Source organism: Falco peregrinus, chromosome 5 (genome assembly GCF_023634155.1).
Source record: "Falco peregrinus isolate bFalPer1 chromosome 5, bFalPer1.pri, whole genome shotgun sequence".
Classification (NCBI taxonomy): domain Eukaryota; kingdom Metazoa; phylum Chordata; class Aves; order Falconiformes; family Falconidae; genus Falco; species Falco peregrinus.
Window position 1 is genome coordinate 86,866,452 of NC_073725.1, and position 22,315 is coordinate 86,888,766.

The 22,315-nt window shown below is 49.9% G+C and overlaps 2 protein-coding genes across 5 annotated transcripts; both read right to left on the reverse strand.

Moving 5' to 3' along the window:
• Positions 1-5,083: 5,083 nt before the first annotated feature.
• PLD6 (phospholipase D family member 6) lies at positions 5,084-6,880 on the reverse strand. Its single transcript, XM_055806783.1, has 2 exons — positions 6,442-6,880; positions 5,084-6,373 (listed from the first exon to the last, which is right to left on the reverse strand). The coding sequence occupies exons 1-2, from the start codon at positions 6,863-6,865 to the stop codon at positions 6,132-6,134; spliced, it is 666 nt and encodes a 221-aa protein (XP_055662758.1). The 5' UTR covers positions 6,866-6,880; the 3' UTR covers positions 5,084-6,131.
• A 1,450-nt stretch (positions 6,881-8,330) lies between these two features.
• Positions 8,331-20,592, reverse strand: FLCN (folliculin). Of its 4 annotated transcripts, none has more exons than XM_055806780.1 (12): positions 20,435-20,592; positions 19,313-19,591; positions 18,356-18,502; positions 17,474-17,695; positions 16,820-16,980; positions 15,123-15,214; positions 14,194-14,384; positions 12,923-13,036; positions 12,461-12,584; positions 11,981-12,112; positions 10,566-10,671; positions 8,331-9,758 (listed from the first exon to the last, which is right to left on the reverse strand). In XM_055806780.1, exons 2-12 carry the CDS (start codon positions 19,559-19,561, stop codon positions 9,557-9,559), a joined length of 1,740 nt encoding a protein of 579 aa, XP_055662755.1. In that variant the 5' UTR covers positions 19,562-19,591; positions 20,435-20,592; the 3' UTR covers positions 8,331-9,556. The 4 variants fall into 4 exon arrangements, with proteins under 4 accessions (XP_055662755.1, XP_055662756.1, XP_055662753.1 ...); XM_055806781.1 differs by lacking the exon at positions 20,435-20,592 and adding an exon at positions 20,310-20,408; XM_055806778.1 differs by lacking the exon at positions 20,435-20,592 and adding an exon at positions 20,112-20,250.
• Positions 20,593-22,315: the final 1,723 nt, after the last annotated feature.

Genomic DNA, 22,315 nt, shown 5'->3' on the forward strand with positions numbered 1-22,315 from the left:
TTTCAAGCATGAGGACTAGCAGTTCTGTACCTTGCTACTTCCAATACCACATCGGTGGTGCGGAGGACGCAGGATGGACCCTTTCGGATACAGCACTGAGCATCCTGGGGCTCCCCACAGAGGGGTTTTCTCTGCTCTACGCGTGCTTATACCAGGAAGTCCTCTCGTGCAGCTTGGTGTCCTGCCTGGCACTACGGTGTTGAGCCTAGTGAGTAAGAGCTGCTTGGTTTCTTCGCCAGTGCTCCTGCTCCGAGCCTCACTGCTCCGTGTAGAGAAGAGGTGGGGGGAGTGGGGGACACACGCGGAGCAGTCAGTGGGGATTGTCCGCAGCTTCTGACTCGGCATTTGTAAATACATTTATGTGGGTTTTTTTGGTTTTTCTAGAAGGCGTGAGGATGGGTGCAAGGTCGCTGCACTTCGGTGGTGGATAGTGCAGGAAGGCAGAAGAAGGTGTGATAGAAATGCAGTGGCACAGGGAGCTGTGCAGAGCACAGGGTGCTGGCAGCGAGGGGGATCTGGAGATCTCTGCTTGTGCTGGCCCCAAATCTCCCTGTGAAGAGAGGCTGTGGGGAGTGCTCTTCTTTAGACACATATGAAAACACACACTGATGCTTAGAGGGGGGAAAGGTCACCCAGGAACACCTGTGTACTGCTCCTTTCCCGTAGAGGTGCCCGTACACTGAGCGAGGGATCGTGCATCACTTCTGGGCCACTCGTGTCAGTTCTTCACCCAGGGCAACAAACGCGCTGTCCTGCGTCTCCCCGGTGAGGCACTGCCGGGGGGTCCGGCGCCAGCAGGAGCACAGCTGGATTTTCTTCTCCTCTCTTTCCTCCAGTCTGTTTGTACCTTACTGCACAGAACGTGTCGGTCTTTGCATCAGCCCCTTTTTCGGGGTTCCCTGAAACATCTGTGAAAGGATTTGAAAGGAGGTTTGCTAGGAGTTGCGTATGAGCAGGATCAGCGCCAGGGGATCAGCTGCTCAGAGGTTTGCTGTGGGGGAGCTTTTATTTAATACGTGTTGGCCAGCTTCTCTGGACCTTCAGATAGCTGAGAAAAGCAAAACAGGCAGGTTTGCTGGGAAATAACCCTGGCACTAACAGGAGGTGTAGCAGGAATAAAAGGTGTTGGATGGCAGGACAGAGGAACACGGTATGGAGGGACTGGGGGGGGACTGGCCACCGTTGTCATGGCCACCGTTGTCATGGCTTTGGCAATGTTTAATAAGCCAAATAATTAATCTTATTGCTGAACTTCATGGGTTTAAAATACTTATGGCTAAGCAAAGGGGGCTTTCATGAGCATAGTGGTGGTGGTGGTCTCATATGCTGTAGCTTGTAGGAGCAGCCATCGCCCACTGCGGAGTTAGGCTCCTTGGAAAATTAAACCAGAGACCCTGGCTCTGCTGGCCCGAGGGTGCACTGGGGCTGAGCACCGGCCGCTTGGCGTCGTCAGGATCAGCCACGCTCCGGGCAGCACTTCACCAGGTGGGAGCTCTGTATATGGTGTCTTACAGTGATAGCTATGAGTTTGGGGAGGTCACGAGGCAAAGGAGGAGGGGGGATGCTGTGGCTGCGGACAGCTGTTCCCAAGGACCGCTGCAGGCTCTGCTCCGGGCTGCGGGCTCGCTCCGCTTGCAGCCTGGCAACTAGCTGAGCATCCCTCCAAAGCAAGAGGCATCCATGACCTGCCTTTACATTAAAGAGAGAGAAGCTGCAGCATCAACAAACAGACAAAAGCGTAAATATTTCTGCAGAGAGCAGTGCTTTAAAATAACCAGGGGGTGGGGGCCAGCTAGAGAGCTTACTGACAGCAGCGGTCCTTAGTTATCCTATTGCTTCTTCCCGCTCCAGGCTTCACCCAGCTTCCAGGATAAATCAGTGGCTATTTAAATTAGAAAGTGTCTGGAGAAGGGGGGGGAAAGTTCAGGGAGGAGAGGGCGAGCTCCCCGCTTGCACTGGAGGCTCTTGGAATCGGGCAGCATGGGGGCCAGTGCGGCACGGTACTGGCCATGGTGGGGTGGCCTCGCGGCGTGGGCCGGTGCCAGCTGTGTGCGGCGAGGCAGCGGCCACATCCTGCTCCAGATGCTCTCAGGGCACCGCGTGCGCCTGGCGGAATGCGTGAAACGTGTGAAACTGTCAGTAGCACTGAGACGGGAGGTCTGGGAAGAGTCAAGTGCAACGAAGGTGCAGACACAGACGCCTTCCGATGGGCTCCAAGGACTTTCCACCTCCCCCCCCCCCCCCCCCCCCCCCCCCCCCCCCCCGTTAAATTTTCCAACCATCTGCGTGCGCTGTCTCCCCTGAGACAAACTGCATCCTTCTTTAAACGTGACCTTTTCTTTGCCCACATATTAAAAAAAAAAAAGCAGCAAATTGTGTTCATTTGCTTCAGAACTAGAACTGTGTGCTGATTTGCAAACCAGAAAGTCTGTTTTGTTTTTCCCCCTGTAACAGAGGCGGGCTGGGCTGCCTTCGTAGCACTGCCCCCAGCACTGTGACATGTGGCACCCTGGTACCAGCTCTGTACCTGATTGCACTTCCACTAGACCTTTGCATTTTTTCCACAGCTCGGATACAGTACTTGGTTGTGAACACTTAAGCACGCGCACGCTCAGCGTAGCTTGCCTTTGCTCTGTAATTTTTTTCCATTTTTTTTTTTAGAAAAAAAGCTTTGTTATTCTTCTCTTTTAAAATAATTTAAAACCTGTATAGTATTCAACGCACGCAATGTAAATATTTATTACTCAACAATTAGTGGAGGGTTCTCTTTTGTGACTAAGTTGTGGTTTTGATTTTTAAATCTTGCTCTAACACAGATGTCCGTGGGCTGGGAGAGGAGTGCCCACCCTGCCCAGCCCAGCCCACCTACCCCGATAAACTGTTTTGTTTGGTTTTGATGACTGTTATAAATATCTTTTCAAACCTTTTCTGCTGACCTACACCTTTAGTTTTGAAGATATCTGTCCAAAGATTGTGTACAGTCTGTTTGAGAATTGTAACCTTACTGCACTATAAACTTGGGGTTGGTTGTTTTTTTTCATGCAGAGAACTCGGTAATCTTGTATTTGATAGTGACATTAACACCGCGCACATGCAAGCTGTTACCTGTTATACGGGGCAGCAGTAACTACTCGGTGAGAGTGCACACAGCCCTCTGCAGAGTAGCTTAGGGCTGGGGTCTGGGAGGCACCGGTGTAACGCTGGAACTCACTTGTGCAGCCCAGCCCATCCGAGATGCTCTCGGACTTTACCAGGGACTGACGGCCCCCGTGGTACAGCCACGCATCCTCCAGCAGCATGGAAGCGCACTGTAACGTACAGGATGTAACTTCAACCATAACTTTCAGCACAACGTAGTTACTACTGAGTTGAACGTAGGTGATCCTGCAGTACAAACCCCTCCTTGCAAGAGGAGCCGACGTACTGCTGCAGGAGCAGGGAGCTCCAGGCTGGAACCAACGCAGGAGTCAGCCCCAGCGGTTCGCCCTGCCTCAGCCTGAGACTACTAAAAGAAACCGAGGGTGTGGGATTTACTAGCAGAAACCTGATGAGTCAGACAAGTTGGTACTAACTGAACTAAGCCAGCTGGCCACGAACTCATGAATCATGGGTGCAATGACTATTCTTTCTTCATGCTTTCGTCACACACCGCCTGTGTGCAGGACTGACAAGAGCACTCACTCCTAGAGACAGCAGAGGATGTTGCAAAACACTAAAGAGTATGGTAAGTAGAAAGCAGATGTGAACACGCAGCCTTTGACCCGTGTCCACCCTCCTGGAACCTGGAGTTCTGGATGACCTGAGGTTTTAAAGAACCATTGATTGGAAAGGATGAAGGTTCGGGGAGAGAGAGGGAAGTTCTGCAAGGCCGTGGGTGGTGTCCGAAGTGGCCGTACAGGTAATAACAGTCAGTTTTCCTCCACCATCCTAATGAGAACAGAAGGCTTGGCCTTAGCTTTAACCGACAACTGACCTGTAGCCGAAGGGGGCTCGTTCGGGATGCAAACCACGCACACACCGCTCCCTACCACTTGTCCTCTGGAAGTGACCCAAAGGAATTGTGAGCAACGAGGATGCAAGAGTCACTTCCCAGTTCCTGCGACGATGCAACGCAGTGGCCAGCCCCCCGCCTGCGACCGGTGACGTGGCCAAGTGACAAAGTGGCGGAGGAGCAGGGTCAGAGGTACCCGGGCAGCACTGGGATGCTGAAATCCCTGCGGCTCAGCCCCAGGAGCAATCCCAGCGGGGTGGGGGGCGGGGAGAGGAGGAAGCACCGTTGTCCTCAAGCCCTGTCCATCCGTAGGGCGGAATGGCCTCTTTTAATTGCCATTTTCCATAGAAATTAGTCCAGGAAATTAAGTCTCACACAAGATTTTTCCCCTCTGCAAAGGGGAATGGGTGTTGGAGGCTCCTGTTTCTCAGTTTGTGCGAGTTCCTCCCTCCTTCCCTTCTCCCTCCCACTTGTTTATTTCAGTGCTTTTTTAAAAGCCACTCTTCCCAATCACCTGCTCACGGTAATAGAAATGTCACTTTTTCTCACAGTATTTATTCCTTACAAAATCTTGTGTGACATGCTAGGTTCCCATGGATGTAGCTGATCATTTTTATCTTGTAAATATAATTACCTAACTTTACATTAACTATATCGTAATAAACTATTTTTGCACCACCCTTTGCATGCTGTGTAGTGAGGTGTTTCTTTGAAAAAAAGACACTACAGAAAGGATGCAGCAGAGGCCAGAGCCTGGAAATGAGTGAGCTGTTTGCTTTTGTAGTCGCACTCCACAAGGAAAATGCAACAGGTAGCATTTTAATAGCAGTAACACGTTTACAGTAGTGTAAATCTAATGCTTCTGAACAGCATTTACTAAAGACTGACCTTTCTCGGCTTCTTCCATAGTTGCTCCACCGCAGGTAACAGTAATGCTTTTCCCCCAGACCCAGGGCAGAACAGCCCAGCAGTCTGTGGATGTTACTCTGTGTATCCTAAGTAACACCTAAGGCTTTAAGTAATTTTTAACAATTTGGAACAACCAACCCCCAAGGACTGCCTGGAGTGCAAAACCGGGATGACGCTGAGCTCTTCTGTGGAAATGGTTTATTTAGTAGTGCCAATCGCAGCACTACTGTATCGAGCAAACCTGGTAACAAAAACATCAAGACCTTTTTTCATTTTGCGAGCTTTTGAGACACTGTATATTCAGGATAAAGTAATTCTTACACAGATGCTATTTAGTTTTGAAATGCTTAAGCTTACACCCATCTTTGTTCCACCCTGACCTGTAGACACATTCACTTGCTGTCCCCAACCTGCTGCCCAGCACAGGCGGGCAAAGTCACCAAACCAGAGGACACGGTGTCCCACCACCTGAATACACCGGGGTTTCCTTCTACCACTCGGCTGTGACGCTGGGGACCCAACTGCTGCTGCGTCTGCTCTGAAGACAAGCCCGACTGATCCCCAGAACAGTTTTGTTCCTTTCCAGACTCCCTATGCCTGCTTGCTGGAACACGAGCTGTCAGGATCTGTTCTCATGCTTTTACACTGGAGCTCTGCTAATCTCAAGCCAAAGGAAATGTGTACACAGTCAAAACGTACTTGTTTTCTGCCTTCCTACTTTCCAGAAATTTCCAGAAATTTCCTTTTACAAACTTTTAAAATCAACAATTAATGCCAACATAAGAAACATAAGGCGCTTAACCTCCCTGTACAGACTCTGGCTTTGCTGTAGCCCTCCTGACTCTTCCTTTGGCTGTGGAGGTGGAAGAGCCACTGGGCCTGCAGGATCCCAAAGTGGGAAACATCCATTTCACCGCTGAAACGTGCCCAGCACTGATATGGACGTACACACCTGTGCCGGGGCGCAGCGGGGAGCCTGCCCAGGGTTTCAAGCCCTACGAACGCAGTTGTATCGCAACTATCCTCACAAAACAGGTCGCCAGGCAGCTGGGTCATTCCTCTAGCATGGGAATAACCCACAGGAAGGCCCCTGGGGCACTGCAGGGCACGGGACACCCCTCCTGGGGGGAGCTCGCCGAAACTGGGGCTGATACAACAGCACCGACACACAGAACACCGTGAACACTGACGGCTGAGGCAGGGCTGCCGCCAGCCCCCTGAGGCGGCTCCATCACTTATGACCTTGGGGAAAAAAGGCGTAGTTGGCGGGGTTGTACTCTTCCCAAATCCTCTCAAACTCATCCAGAAAAGCCGTCACGTACTCGGCGTCGTCGGTGACCAGCACGTTCTCCCGGTTGTTCTGGATAGCCTGGGTGGTCCAGTTGAGGGAGCCCGTGATGAGCAGCCGCCCGTCCACCACGGCGAACTTGTGGTGCATGTAGCCGCTCTCCTGGTCGTGGCGCACCGGGATCCCTGCAAGGAGACAGGGTGCTCAGCACCGGCCGTGCCCGGCGCCGGCCCAGCCCCGGGTGCCGCCTCACCGGCGAGGCGCAGCGGCCCGATCTGCGAGCCCCGCAGCGCCATGTACTGCGCGTCGGTGAGGACACGGACCCGCACGCCGCGGCGGTGCAGCAGCCGCACGGCGCGGCCCAGCTGCGGGCTGGAGAAGGCGAAGAGGCAGAGGTCGAGCGAGCGGCGGGCCGAGAGCAGGTGCCGCAGCAGGCGGCCCAGCGAGCTCTCGCCGTGCGGCAGCGGGCAGGGGCACGGCCGGGGCGCCGCGCCGGGCGCCTCCGCCTGGGCCAGCAGGGCCTCGGTGCAGCGCGGCGGCGAGGGGAAGAACAGCACCTCCCGCCGCGCCCGCCGCCGCGCCGCCAGCGCCCGCCCCAGCCCCAGCGCCAGCGCCGCCGCCCCCGCCGCCAGCGCCAGGCCCAGCGCCAGCGCCGCCCGCCCGCCCGCCGCCCACATGCCGGCGCCTGCGCGGGGCCGCCGCCGGGACGCGCCCTCGGGGGGCCGGGCCCGCCCACGGGGCCGGGGCGCGCCGCGGCGGGGCGGGCCGGGGGCGGCGGAAGGGCCCGGCTGTGGCGGCGGGCGGCCTCTCCCGGCCCTCCCCGGCCCACCTGCCCCTACCGACCCCTCGCCCCCGCCCCCTCCCGGCCCCCCGCGGCACGGCCGGGCCCCGGCACACGGAGAGCCCCGGCCCCATCAGCCGGTCCCCGAGGAGCATCGTGCAAAGGGTGGGGAACGGTGCCCACGGACCGGCCGGTTCGTTAATTCGTTAATTAACTTGCGCACATGCCAGCTGTCGATGGCGGCAGGAGCGCCCGCGGCATCGGCGCCAGCTGCGGGGCCTGGCCCGGCCCACCCTCCGGTAGCCCCCGGGCCCCCTGCCCCGACGGGCGGCACACGGGTCGGAGGCCACGCAGGAGCCCGGGGGGCGCAGCCTCAGCAGCTCCCCCCTGCTGGCTTTCCCGGGGGCAGTTGCCGTCCCGGGGGCAGCCGGTAAGCGGTAAGGCCATGGTTTCCCGCGGTGGTCACCCCACACCGGGCTGCCTGTGCCACAGCCCCGTTCCAGACCAGGCCAGGGACCAGCCAGCCCCGTGCACAACTCACCGCTGCCACGAGCACAAGGGAGATGGTGAAGCCTCAGGCTTGACCTCGGGACCACTTTTTGTCTGTTTCGGAGGAAACCACACAGAAACGCCGGCGTTGCTAACGGGCGCTTACACACAACCACAGGTTAGAGACCAGATGTTCAGGCTGGGTCTCGTGGGAGAGCTGTTCTTTAAAGGATAAAAACACTTCAGCGATGGAGAAGGTCTAAATGCCAAACAACATTTTGCCTGTTGCGGTGCACAGCTCTGAAGAGGGCCAGAACAGCTTTCAGGTACAAAACCAGAGTAGTAGCTCACCTAAAAGGCAGGCACAGGAGCGAGCAGCAACCCAGCACCGGCAATGCTGATTTCCTCACCCCTGCTTTTGTAATTACTTCTGTCGCTTTTATCCCACTGCTAGTGGGCTCCGTTTTTCCCTCACGGAGGAAGCAAGACACATACCTGATCTGAAGCTTCCTTTAGAGCCTGAGCACCTCTTTTGTTTCCCGTTTCCTTACTGACCATTGGGAAATGCAAGCCTTTTTGCAAACCCTGAACAGAGTAATGCCTTTTTCCAAGCATAACATCCTGCAGTTGTTTTATGTCCAGTCAAGCATTTTCAATTAATATCAATTAATAATGAATCTGAGCATCTCCTGCTCCATATGTACAAGAAACTAACATATAAAGTTAAGAGGAAAAGGTCTATTAAGTTCTGTAAATTAGATCTCTGCTAAGATGCAGGAGTTACCGTGGATCGGCTGTTGTTTCCCCCACCACAACACACATACACACACTGAAAATCAACACAAAACTAGGCTTTGTCCGTCTTACAAAAATAGCTCTTAATGAGATTTAATGCCTGTCTCCATTTTACAGATGTTCCAGACAAAAATCAACCTGCATATTTTATATATAAGAACAGAACTTGTGACAAGTTGGAACATCCCCTCTGAGCTCGAGTCTTGTTTGGATGAGTGTAGAAGGTCACCTGGGTAAAACCTGCCTCTAGCTTGTTAAAAACATCTACGGTAATGTCAAGTTTTCCCAAAAATGATCCAGAAAAAAGACTTCACAACAAAAACAGTAATTCCTTACAATACAGATAAGGAATATCTGTTTAGGTAATTAAAAAATGCACCAATGTTTCCATGAACTATTAAGCAAAAATGGCTACTATAGAGTTATATAAGAAGGGAGCACCTACAGGTTGGATCTCCTCTGCTTAACTTAATTAAGGAAGCTAGAAAACTATTTCTGAAGACAGAAGAACACCAGCAACCTTATCCTGGTGAGGTTATCTTCACTACCTGGAAGTTTCGCAACCACAGGCAAAACAAGGCAAGTATTTTACCATCTGGACAGGCGAGCAAGCTGCATTTTGAGAGTTCTTACATTAAAATTCTCCCTCCCAGACAAGATTTCCAAAGCAAATGCTGAAAACCGTCTCAAGTTAAGATATAAATAAATAAAGTGGAGTTACAGGACTCCAATAGGATATCCTGACTTATGCTACAGCAGAAAATAGTCTCTTCTTAAATCCGAGCATAAAGTGGTTTGAAATAATTTATGTGATCCATACCCTGTGACACGTCACTTATTTTTGGTTCTCGTTCTCTCAGGCATTTAGGAGATCTATGTGGGATTCGGAGAGATTAACTATATCCACTCCCAAGAGTTCTGGATGTTGTCACAGGTATCAGAGTCTTGCCAATTATATTTAAAACTGAGGTCTACTGCCACACCATAATGCTTAACGAGGACAGTACAGGATTTTAATTAATTCACACCGATTCTTTGAGTGTTGGTGTATTTTAGTCTTGAGTGTGCAGGTCTAGATTTAGAGTTGAGTTTCAGGACAGACAGCAGCACTACTTATTAGCACTTATTAGTCCAGTCTCACAGCAATCAGGAAAGACTCAAGTTGCTCTTCAAGTTAGTTGGAGGACCAGGAGAACAGCGATGAAGTTTCACTATCCGCCTAACGCACATGCTGCAGGCTCAGCAGTGGTAACTCGGAGTTCCCTGCCAGTATCTGAAGGCAGCAAGTGAGGTTGGGCACTCTTTAGTTCCGGGACTCTGAGGACGTTGGGCTGCGAACTGTTGACATCAGGTGGGACTTGTATGTCTTGCTCAGGCCAGTCATCCAGAACTTGAGAAGCTTGACGTTGTCTTCCTCCGCAGCTCCCAGGATGCTCAGCAGTTTTTGGGTATCCTCCTTGGGTCTGCTGTCCACTTTAGTGAATTTAAAGAGGACCTTCACTTTACTACAGAAACAAGAAACTCCTGTCACTATTACAATGGACTTGCAGGCATCAAACAGGGAAAGAGCAGTAACTGTAGCTTCTCTCAGTGCCTACTGCAACTAAATGTTAATAAAAGTTTCAAACAATATTCTGTGGAAACTATTCTCATGCTCTGAATGAAGAAGGTGGTGGTGGTGGTGGGGAAGAGTACGAGAAAAGCGGGGATTAGTTAGGGGGATTACTCGTTTTCAGTAGTAATATGCATATTTCTAGTTCATTTTTCCATTCTAGCAGAAAGTAAAACAATTAATCGTGACAACTGGGAATCTCCCTGGGAGACAAATCCAGTGCCCATCTGGCCTTCAGATAAAATTCACAAAATTGTAATGTTCCATGAATTATTTCGCATGACTGTCTGGTCTCCCTTTATAACTGCTTGCAGCTTGCTTTGAAATGTAGTGCCTGAAGGTGCAATCATGACATCTGTTTGGCATGTTATCTGCACTGGAATATAGCGCGCATTGACAGGCATGTATGTATTTGCATGCTTAATCCTCACAATGTACGCAAGGCAGACAAGTATTGTCATGTAGGTTAACCTCCAGATGTGTGAACTGAAGCATAAAGGTTAAGAACTGCTGAAAGCCAAAGAGAGAGTTAGGACTAGAGCAGAAGGACTCCAGTATCCTTAGCTCCCAACAGTAAAGCCAACTACTGTCAGTACTACAGCAGCAGTTACCTGACTACCAGTTTGTCCTGTACTCAGCTGGAACTGTGCCAGGATTAGTGCTAAAGCCGTTTCTCTGAAACCAGCGTAGTCGTACTTACTTCATCCACTCCTCCTTCAAGCAAACAAGGCACTGATCCACAACATCCACAGAAAGGTTCTGGTTGGTCAGGGCAGCTTCAATCTTGTTCAAGATTGTAGGGCCAACTACAGCGTGAGAAAGAGGGGGGAAAGGGTGAGAAAGAGGACACACAAGCTATAACTTACCCCTTACCCCTTTACTAGTTAATTGTTAGCAAGGACTAGTCCATTTACTCTACGGCCTGGGCCTTAATACCTGCTGGAATTACAGACAAGGATACATATTTGTTCTACCTGTTATTCTGTTTAAGAGCACTAGTCTGCACTCATTTGTCACCAGTATTTTGGTCTGGTGCATTAATGCAGCCTCCTCTATATGCAGAAAGCTACATTACCACAGAATCGTATCACAGAATCATAGAATCGTTTAGGTTGGAAACGACCGTTGGGATGATCGAGTCCAACCAATAACCCAGCACTGCCAAGTCCACCACTAAACCACGTTTGAAGTCTCCACTTACTCTTGATTTAATGTTCCTCTTATCAAGGGCAGTTCCAAGATACTTAATAAAAAAATAAACCAAGAACCAACCCAAGGCATTCCTCTCCTGGACCACTATTTGGAATTCCCCAGGAGGCTTTTTTCCCCCAGCAGTCCATGGCCTAGTAAGTAAGATGCTGTGGTGGTGAAAAGACTTTTCAGTCACTGTTTTTGTCCAGAAGCTTCTGAACATGCACTCGTTGGATGGAAAGTAAACTAATGTAATTATTCATGTAGGATTTACAACAGGAAGAACACTACAGAAAGAGTAGTCTCTGCTTTGCATTGCACCTGTAGTATCTTCAGAGGACAGAGCAGAAGGATTAGCCATCTGCCGTGTCTTTTGAGAGTCAGTGAAGCCAATTCATCTAAATTAAGACTTCCCAGAAAAACATGAGACTGATGGACCTGACTCGAATCATACCCAACTGCAAGTGTTCAGGTCCTTCAACAAAGTAGGAGAGACAAATAAAAAAGGTCTGGGTATTTCTGTATCAGTCATACTTGTCTGCCAATTGGAACATGGGAGATGAATAATGTCACAGTCCTTACAAACCAGACTTACTCAAAATAAATGCACAAGTATTCCAGAATAGACACCGTTCGCTGTGGGTTACAGAAGAATTACCCTGCAATTGCTACTGTATCCATGCTACAGATTTCGTATCTCATTTCTGAAAATTCATAAGCAAAATACTGATCTGGTAAGGCAAACGCTTTATGATTAAAGACTCACCTCTAATAGCTGTATTATATAATAGCATTGTATACTGACCTGGCTTCTACTCAGACTTCGTTAAGCGCCAGTACACGAGCAGCTTAAAAACCAGTTACAGCTTAAGATGCTCTTTTAATCTCAGTGATACAGGCTCTTTCTGCTTTCAAATCACCTACCTCGATCTGCTGCAACAGGGCTACCACTGGTCACAACAAACTCGTACTTGTTGAGGGACTGCTCATCATCAAACACAGCTGGGTAGAGGCTGGACCGGGTAGCAGCACGAACCTCCACAAGCACTGCAAACTCTAGAGCAACAAGAGCCCAGAAAAATATTAACTGTACTAGCCTTGATTCTAAAATACAGCTATGCACACTGCTCTGAGAAAGCACACCTCCATCAGCTTGAAGTATCTGGCCCACCATTAACTTCTCCCCAACAGGAACCAGGAATGTCAGCTATGATCAGTGCTTACAGCAGGAGTCACACCTTTCAACTACTGAAAGGTCACGGGGAAAACAAAAAGTGCTACAGGTTTTAGTTCACACAGCATTGTTAGACCATCCGCCCATGCTTAATAAAAAAACCCCCAAAATCTCATGTTCTTCAACAAAAGATGATAGGGAAAGGAGAGGGTTCTGCAACAGGCTCTTACCAGATGACAGTATGTGGGGTGGGATTTGGACATGTGGGCTAAGCCCTAGGAAATTACACCGATATGCCTCTTCATACTGGTCGCTATAGGGGATGATCCGCACACAGCCAACAGGCAGCATAGTCTAGAGAGGGAAAGAAACGTATCAACAGAGACACTGGAGTTAAACAAGTAAAGTATAATTTTCTCCCTGAATTCACGCTCCTGATTTAGGGGGATCAGAAGTACCCTACTCAGCCTTATAGACTATGCAGTTGCTGAGGACAACCAAGACATCCAGAGGTTGAAAGTTCTTTGTTTGGTGGGTGTTTTTCCATTTTTGTTGTTGCTTTTTCAAACCCATGTAATTTAGAACACATTCTCCAGGAGATGACATGTCAAAGACAGGTCATTATGAGGCTGGACTACTAGAAAAATACATGTAAAAATATGCAGCCAGGAAATAAAGGAAAAAGTTTCTACCCGTAGCACATCAAAAGCAGACTGGACAAGATCTGTATCTCGAGCTTTCCAGATGACCTGATTCCCCATCAGAACATGCCAAGCCAGCATGCGGAATGCTGATGCCCCAAGAACCTGAAAAAAAAAATTAAAAAATTTCTGCATTAGCTAGGAAAAGTAGTGAAATGCCTGCTTCGCCCTGTTGAGCTGAACAGCAGAAACGAACATGAAAATTTAGCAGGTCTTGTGCCCAGAGTAATAGCTCTAAACCACCAGTGCCAAGATCAGAATTTCTTTGACAGGTGCGAAGGGCATCAGACTGTCATGCAAAGCAATATTCGCCCCCATCTGTGGTTTCAAGAACAAAGAGCAGCAAAGTACCACTTTGCCAATATGCCCGCTCAATGACCCAATTCAGTATCAAGCACATGAAGAGAACAACAGTTTCATTTCTCAGTTGCTCCAAATTCTTCAGTGCTCTGGCTGGACTGCATCAACCAGCCCACTTGGCCAAATTAGCAGGTTTGGTAAGAGGGACACAGGCCCGTCTGGAATGGAACTGAACAACTTCCGTTAAACAAGAACTTTCAGGCATTCTCTGATCTGGGTTATGTACACAACAGCGATTCAGGCATAGAAGGTGAAACAATGTTCTTAGACAAGCCTCCAAAAGCACACACGTGCAATACACCGCTGTAGTTCACTTGCTTCAAGCATTCAAGCATACTGGGAGACAGTACAACTAAAGGAGGCTAAAGACATAAAGCAGGTATTTGTCAGGAGTGTCCAGGAAAACAAGCTGGTATGAAAAAGACTTTGGGTCAAATGCACTGAACCTTCCCCCTCAGCCAGGGAGAACTGGAAGCACTGGTGAAAGGCTAGATCTGTACAGAATCATTTGTTTTGTTTCTAAATGATTTTTTCCCCTCTGAAACGTTTTTGTTTTAAGCAAACAGTACTTAGCTTTGAAGATGTCACACGACCTCTGTATTAAATTACTGTTGTCACTGCTTTGGGAAGAAGAAAAGCGCAGAGTTTGAGAGAAATCATATGATCCCATCCCACATGATCAATGATCACTAGAGGCACACATGATCTCTGAGGAAGCGAGCGTCCTTAAGAGGTGCAGTTCACACCATGCCCCAAGCTGTGCAGGCTCTGTGCTGAACACAGAACCAGGAAAGAAGCCTAGACTGCAGGAAATACATGTATCTTTGAAAAAAACATTATCAGGAGAAAAGAAGTTATTATCTTGTGAATTCAACGTCAGAGTAACTGTGCTTCTCTCCTACCTGTCTCATGTGCCGGAGAGACCGAAAGACAGACAACCTTCTGTGAGCCACATTCCAGCTATTGCAATCTGGCATCAGAGATGTTTCAGGTGAGCATTTAGACAGCTCCTGCCCTTCCACAACATCTGGCTGGGAAGAAGGCTTCTCTTCTTCCTCAGAACCATCCCAACCTTCTGACTCTTCTTTCAGATCTAGGAAAAAAAGGCAGCGGTCATAAAAATTGCTGCTCTCTAAGAGAGGGAACTGCCTCAAAAGCGCCTACGCATGCTGCAGCCGACTGATTTTGGCTGCATGTGGGAAGGCAAGAGTTCAGAACACAGTAACTGAAAGTACTAGCAGCACAGACACACCTAAGTGTTATCGAAGTTTATTAACTCACATAGAAGACAACCACTAAAGGGTCAAGAATGAATTTTCACCTACAGAACAGAAAGTCACATCTTTTGACCAATTATCCGTTCTCTACTCTTTTTAAAGGTCATGGCCAAAGCTTTGAGGAGGGTTTTGTAGACTTTAGTCTAAACAGATTAATTCAATGCAAGAAAAAATTGTCATCCTTTAATTTTAGAAATTTTGTAAAAAAAAAAAAAAGTCCATATGATGTGACTGCAAATTCTTTTGGCTGTAGAGATTCATCAGGAGGGCCAACCCAGCCAGCCAGAACAATAATCACAATGATGCAACACTCCTAACTCAAGTAACAAACACCACATGCGCATGCAGAGAGCCTAGGAGGCCAAGGGCCTTGATTTCACATTCCTGTCCCAGTCATCTCCACACGGGAGAGCGCATCAGCTACTGTGGAAACTGCCACTAAGGTAAAGTTGATGAGTGATGGCTGTGCTTATGCTGCTGATGAAAGGACTTGGTGTTTTACCATCTAAAGCATTCTCAAGAGGATCTTCCAGCTCTGGAAATTTCTAGCTCACCTGCAAGTTTTTCCATCTGAACAAGGGTGTCTTCTGTTGGTGCTCCTTCCAAAAGTTTCTCTGTAAGTCGGCTACCACAAGCTTTCAAAAGCCTGGAGACATTGAAAGAAACAGAAGTAGCACTCATTAGGCCTGCTTGCTAGGTGCAAAAATCCAGTAAGAAACTCGGTGCGATGAGCTCAACAAAGAATCCAGCCACACACCAATTTGTGCTTCCTTTCAACACATCAATGTGCCTTCCTCGGTGTGATAACTATCAACGCATCTTACAACCGCCGCCACTCAAAGTCACCTACCATTTTGCAACCACTTGGTGAAACATACTTATCCCCCATCCAAGTCACATGCCAGTGTTGCAACCCTCTCTGTGGCATCTTTCCAGGGAAGCCTGAGGAGCAAATCAGGCACTGGAGCAACCGAACTCCCACAAACATACCGCTGTGCCAAACGGCTGCGCCTCCCACGCTGCCTATCGCAACACACAGGCACTTCCAGGTGAACAACCACTGCACTCCAAGCGTGAACCCGAGGTACAACACACTGGGGGTACAGTATCTTTTCTTTCTTCCATGCTTACTTTTATACAGCATGGCCTTTCCGTCCAGATAGAAATGGCTTCCATTAGCAGCCACGTTAGTAGGTTTACTTCACAGCAACAAGACTTTTTTTTGTCCTAAAGGCATCAGCAGGCTGCTGTCTTCCTGTGCTTAGCTCCTTCCAATTCAGAGATTACTTCTGATAGACCAGGGGCTGCGCTGCTATTCAGCAAGACCTGGGCAGGCTGGGGAGCTGGGCAGGGAGGAACCCAAAGAAGTTCAGCAAAAGCAAGTGTCGGGTCCTGCCCCTGGGGAGGAACAGCCCCCTGCACCAGCACAGGCTGGGGCTGAGCTGCTGGGAGGCAGCTCTGCAGAGAAGGACCCAGGAGTGCTGGTGGACAGCAAGTTGCCCATGGGCCAGCAGTATGCCCTGGTGGCCAAGCCGGCCAGTGGTGTCCTGGGGTGCATTAGGAGGAGCAAGGCCAGCAGGTCAAGGGAGTTGATCCTTCCGCCTCTACTCTGCTCTGGTGAGGCTGTGCCTGGAGGGATGTGTCCAGTTCTGGGCTCCCCAGTTCAAGAGAGACAGGGAGCTACTGGAGAGGGGCCAGCAGAAGCTATGAAGAGGATCTCTCAGGAGGAAAGGCTGAGGGAGCTGCACCTTTCTAGCCTGGTGAAGGGAAGACTGAGAGGGGATCTTATCAAGGTCTACAAATATCTTAAGAGCCAGAGACAGGAGGATGAGGCCAGGCCGTTTTTCGTGGTGCCCAGGACAAAGGGCAATGGGCACAAACCACAACACAGGAAGTTCCATCTGAATATGAGGAAAAACTTCCTTACTTTAAGGGTGACTGAGCACTGGAGCAGGCTGCCCAGAGGGAGGCTGTGGAGTCTCCTTCTTGAGACATTCAAAACCTGCCTGGACATGATTCTGTGCAACCTGCTCTAGGAGAACCTGCTTTAGCAGGGGGTTGGACTAGATGGTCTCCAGAGGTCCCTTCCAACCCTGCTTGTTTTACGATTTTGAGACTACTTAGCAAAGTCCAACTTACTACCTCAAGTAAAAATACCCCAAACACTCAAATCACATTTCCACCCTTTCAGAATATGGCAATATCCTCTTCATGAAGGAGCAGTAGAAGCTAGAAACACAAATGGCATTACCAAGCAAAGGAAGTATGCAAACATGCCCACAGGTTTTCATCATTGGTCAGTGAGGTTAAGGAGCGGGCTGCATTGCCGTTCCGCTGGTGCAGGAAGGGAGTGAAGGCTGTGTTCATCCGCTGGGCACGCTGAGGGCACCCATACTGCTCTGCTTCAAACACCTGCACCACAGAATAAGAGCAGTGAAAGAGACCGAAGAAGACAGAATGCTTACATAAAGCTGAGCCAAAAAAAAAACAACCAGCAAAAACACAAAATGAAAAGGGTGCATCACACACAGGCATCCAAAATATATTGTAAATTATGGGAACAGAGAGGGAAGGGACATCTTATTCTTAGCTTGACTAAAGTTATCATTAGGCAATGCCTGTGCTCCAAAACCACTGTCCTTAACAACTTCAGTTACTTACATTTCTAACAGAGCTACAGTCTAGCAGTTACGTCTGTGAAGTGTTATGACTGCCTGAAAATGACAAAGGCATCCTGTTCCTTCTCCCCTGCACCCCCAGATATGCACCATCCTCTTGTCCCTTGTCTCAACCTTAATGACCACCTAACTGCAATGAGCAGCATCAGCTTTTTGACTCAGCTGTAAATCAGCTGTCATAATGTTTTATTAGCGTTGAGTCAAATGGACTCTGTGCATTGACCTACCTTAAGTGCTTTGCCCTGAAGCTCATCAATGATGCCTCTGATTTTTCCCAACAAGAAAGGCCAGGAGTTGATGAGGTAAATCCGGTCCATCATGATAGTGATGATGCTGTACCAGCGCTGGAAACCTCGAGCCAGGCTGTCTTTGATAAAGAAAGTGTGGCTGAACACAAAACCGTGCTGTTCATCTCCAAAAAAAATAGGGCCTTCACGTCCTGGGCAGACCTGAAGGGCAGGGACACATACACAAAAACAGTTAAGCACATCACACAGCTGAAATGGTAATAAACTGAATAAAGCTTCCTGCTCTTTAACACACTTGATGAATAAAACAAGCCTTTTTAGGCTACTGTACAAAAGGTTTGGTCAAACAGAACTTCAGAGGTATTCTACAAACACTACAAAACATTCAATTTAACCGTATTTTAAGAATTCAGCTCTATTCAACTACGAAACTGTTGAGAATCCACAAGGGATGTTGCTGATCCCGACACACAAATGTTCACCAATCTGTAAGGTTCTCCCTTCACTTCTATGAGATGCTGAATGTTAATGGTCTACAAAAATCAAGTATTTCTTTGTACTAAACAAAGATTCCAACATCTTTACCAAAAAAACCCAATAAACACCTAGGAGCAAAAACAAGAAAGGGAAATTTTTTGGTGTCACAAGGTGACAGGAAGGAAACCGCAAGCTTATCAAAGATCAACCTTAAAAATTACCACCAATCCTGGATGGAACAGACTTGTGTGTCTGACTTTCCACCTCCGTCCCCCTTTGTTTCAGGCTGCACAGAGAGCCAAGATGAGCAAAGCACTATCCTGGATTTGAAATTACACGTAAGTCCATAAGCAGGTTTTCTCCCTGTACTCCCAGGACAGTTACCTCACAGCTCAGACTACGAACACAGGCCTGGCGCACGATGCTGAACAACTGGGGGTGGTTTGGGTGCTGGTGACTGACGTACTTGATAGATGTTTCTTTATCGTGGCTGACATATCCAGGATGTCCTCCTGCAAGAGAGCGGCAACCCTGAAGACAGAAAAGCAAATCCAGCCATAAATAAGCATGCAGTTATTTAAGGTTTCCAAATGCCTCTGCATATTCCCTTAAAAATGTAGGGAAACGTCACCTACACATATAGGTAAGAACACAAATAGTTAGAAGACAAGAAATATAAGTCAAGGTCAGGATGTGAACCCAGCTCCTCACATAGAACTCCCTGCAATATACTTCCTCTGTTCTTATGTTCATTTTCCACTATCTAATTTGGCTGTGAACATGGTGCTGGTAAAATTCAGTTAACAGCAGCTGTGAAACCAACTAGCCTAACAAACCTGGCCATAATCTAAAGGAAAACAAATAACAAATATCTCAGAACACAATATTAACAGTAGACAACCATGAGAACAACCGAGAACATACATTTGCTCTATTGTTTTAATTGCTTTTGCATTTTTTCTCCATTTCCTAATCAATACTGCTCTTAAAATTACTATTAAAAGATAACCAGACCTAATCTGATAAAGTAAATGCTCTTCAAGGACGAGGAAAGCATTTCTCAGACAGAAGAGAATCACAGATCACAGGGTTTAAAGAGACCTCAAGACAACATCTTATCAAGGTCTATATACTCAACAACAGTTCCTTCATCCTCTTGTCATGGATCATTATGGTGCATGAGGACCTGGAGATCTTCTTGTACTAGCAGTCACATACGAAACAACTGCCGTTCACATGTTTTTTTCCTCTCTTAAATGATTAAATTTGCATTCCAGAACCCAAGAGCCTTTTAGTTAAGCCAAAGGCCTCTGCTGCCTGCACACAGACCCACACACCTACCTCACACATGTCTGACTTCTTTGGCCCTGGGCTGCTGGAGTCGGCACTGGCACCTTCTGCTGGGCTGTGCGAGCGGATCCGACTGCTCATCTGAATGCCACCCTCCTCCTCTTCTGCCTGCTCATTCTGCCCCGAGATGTCCCCGCTGCTCGCGCCTTGGGGAAGCGGTGAATGCAGAACCTCAGTACAAAAGAGGGTGCGAGGACCGTGGAGCTCACAAAAATGGCAGAGGGCAACAATAGCGTTCATAGTGAGAGCTCAGCACATACGCCAGGCCTCCTGCAGGCAAGGGAGACACACACAGTATCAGTAACCAGATATTAAAGCATCTCTCCGGCAGCATTGGTGTGAGTCCTGCTGTATATCCCTCCAGGAGCAGCTGGCCTTAAGCTCAGCCTCAGGGACCAGCACCGCTCCACCAGGGGCGACCTGACCAACGACCCTCCGTGCCCTGGCGGGATGGGGCCCGGACCCCCGCGCCCCGCTACCCCTCAGGCCCCGCCGGGGTGGAACAGGGACTGGGCCGGCCCCCCACGCCCGGATACGGCCAGTTTTACAGGGACAGGCCGGGGTCTGAACGACCAGAGCTCCGTACCCGGACACCCCGGGCCCCTGCCCGGGGTCCTCAGGCCGCAACGCGCCGGGACCGGCCCCGCTCAGCGCGCCCGGAGTCCAACGCCTCAGGCCCAACCGGCCCCGGCCCGGCCTCCCCCTCCGGGCCCCGGGCTCCTCGCTCCCGGACCGGCCCGCCCCGGCCCCCCGCGCTCGGACGGCTGCGGCCCGGCCCCGGCCCGCTCACCGCGGCTCCGGGCTCCCCCGCCCCGGCCCGTCCCGTGTCAGCGGGCGCCTGACACAGCCTGACCCGCCGGCCCGTACCATCCCTAGCGGTAGCTGGGGGGGGAAGACGGGCACACAACTTCCCTGCTGCCCACCCGCCGCCGCCGAGCGGCGAGAGGGAGGAAAAAGCGGGACAGAGGGAGCAGGAGGCCGTTCGTACCGCGGTACCGAGCCGGTCCTTCCCGCCGCTCTCCCGAGGAGCCCCACGCACCCCCCCCCCGCCCGGGCGCGGCGGTGCCTCGGCCCACGACCGCCCTGTCCACCGGGGCTGGGCAGAACCATTACCTCAACGCGAGAGGGGGGCAGATGAGGAGGTTCGGAAGCCGCCTCCTCCCTTCCCTCGCTGTCCGCTGCCCCGCCGCAGGGAGCCGACAGCAGTGCCCGACCTCGGGGGCAGGACAAGCCGCCGCCTGCGACCCTTCGGCGCCGCAGGCGGAGAGGGCCGCGCTCCCCCGCGGCGGGGTGGTGCGGGCCGCATGGCGGGTCATGTGACGGCGGGCGGGGCCGGGTCCGCCGGGTCCCCCCGCAGGGTGGCGGGGCGCTCAGCGCGGCCGGGCACCCCGGGTCCCTGCAGGACACTAGGGGCAGCCCTGGCAGGACGCAGCGGGTGCTTTAATTCCTTAAAGCACCGGGGATGAAGATGGAGGCGTCCGTGAGGGACCGTCTTTTCCTGCTCCGTTCATAAAGCGGTTCCATGCAGCCGCTCAGGCAGGCGAGCTCAGGCTGGGCCTTGCAGGGACGGGCGCTCTGATGGAGATCCTCTCCGTTAAACCCCTCCAGTTTCTGTTTAGGGTATCGGGTTTTATTAAATGCCTGTTTACCTATAGAAAACCACGATGGAAAAATAAACCAAGTTGCATGTGAACTCGTAATCCTTTCCAGCCTCAAAATCGTGAAATCACTGCATCCCACACACATTTTTACATAGGAGTTGATCCCTACAGCTTTCTGAAAACACAAGTCCTGCTCTGCATCCCTCCAGGCCTTACTACCAAACAAAAGCCTTTCACAAGGTAACCACACAGATCATTAAGCTGAGTACAACTCGTACTGGAATCCCAAGAAAGGGCAGCTACGGCTAATACCCTACAATACGTGCCTCTGGATTCAAGCAGCCACGCACAGACTAGTAATTACACCTCCGAAGACAACAATTACTCAGAGGGTCAGTGAGATGGATGATTATTGTAACACAGAGAAATTAATAGAAACATTTAATCCAAAGTCCATCTAATCCCAGAGTCCACCTCGGACAAGGACCTGTGGTAGCACTTCCCAAGGAAGACTCACTGTTTGCAAAAAAGTAACTGCTATTCCTACCGGAGGTTGTTCAGGAGCATGCCGAGAAGCACCTGCAGAGCCTGAAAAACTCTTGAGCCGAGGGCACCGCCACACACAGCAGACAACTAGCAGCCTCCTGCCAGCATCACATGTTCTGAGAAGCAACAAGAGATCCTCCCCCCCCTAAAAAAAAAACTTAAGGAAAAGCCAAACACAAAAGACCTGCTATCTCATTTAAGACAAAACTAAGAAAAACTCGTTTGTTATCTTTATTTTTCAATAGTACATTTAAACAACTTCTCAGGACTAACCTCCTCAGCCAGTCTGGCCATGCAGAAAACATTTCCTACGTTATACAGATCACCTATGACAACACATACAACGGGTCGCGGCTGTACTGTAGAATAGCGAAGGGAAGTTGTATAGGAGGAGGCAGCCGGAGTTACGCAAAAGCATGTGGCACAGTGGCAGCGCTACAGGTGTGTTAGCAGAGGTGGCTGACTGGGGCTCCTGGGTGGCACAGGAACAGGAGGGGGTGGTTGTACACAGCTTCTGACCATTCATTCCCTCTTGGCAACATTTAATAGCAGCGAATAGTAGCTGAGCTAGAGACCCCTCCTGTGGCTAAGAAGTGTAGTTGCACGTCTCATCTACCTTCAGAGCTGCGTTTTGTATCTTTGCTAATTAAGGTGCCTGAAAATAGGAGTTAGATATCAAAGCATGCACTCAGTATTTCGTGAACACATCTTGTGGCCATGCACGATGAGAAAAACTAGCCACAGGACCTCTGAGAGACTAAGGTTGGAAGAGCACAGCATGCTGTATTCTTATATTTGATCAAAAGTCTTTCCCTGCAATAAATACAAATTAAAACCAGAAAGCTCA

What these genes read in the sequence shown, in the direction of transcription:
- PLD6 (XM_055806783.1), bottom strand. Translation starts at nt 6,865, where the DNA reads ATGTGGGCGGCGGGCGGGCGGGCGGCGCTGGCGCTGGGCCTGGCGCTG. An exon ending in CGGGCCGCTGCGCCTCGCCG is followed by an intron (nt 6,374 to 6,441) that starts GTGAGGCGGCAC and finishes GTCTCCTTGCAG; the next exon opens with GGATCCCGGTGCGCCACGAC.
- FLCN (XM_055806780.1), bottom strand. Translation starts at nt 19,561, where the DNA reads ATGAACGCTATTGTTGCCCTCTGCCATTTTTGTGAGCTCCACGGTCCT. An exon ending in TTGCATACTTCCTTTGCTTG is followed by an intron (nt 15,215 to 16,819) that starts GTAATGCCATTT and finishes CAATGTCTCCAG; the next exon opens with GCTTTTGAAAGCTTGTGGTA. An exon ending in CTCTCCGGCACATGAGACAG is followed by an intron (nt 13,037 to 14,193) that starts GTAGGAGAGAAG and finishes TTTTTTTTTCAG; the next exon opens with GTTCTTGGGGCATCAGCATT.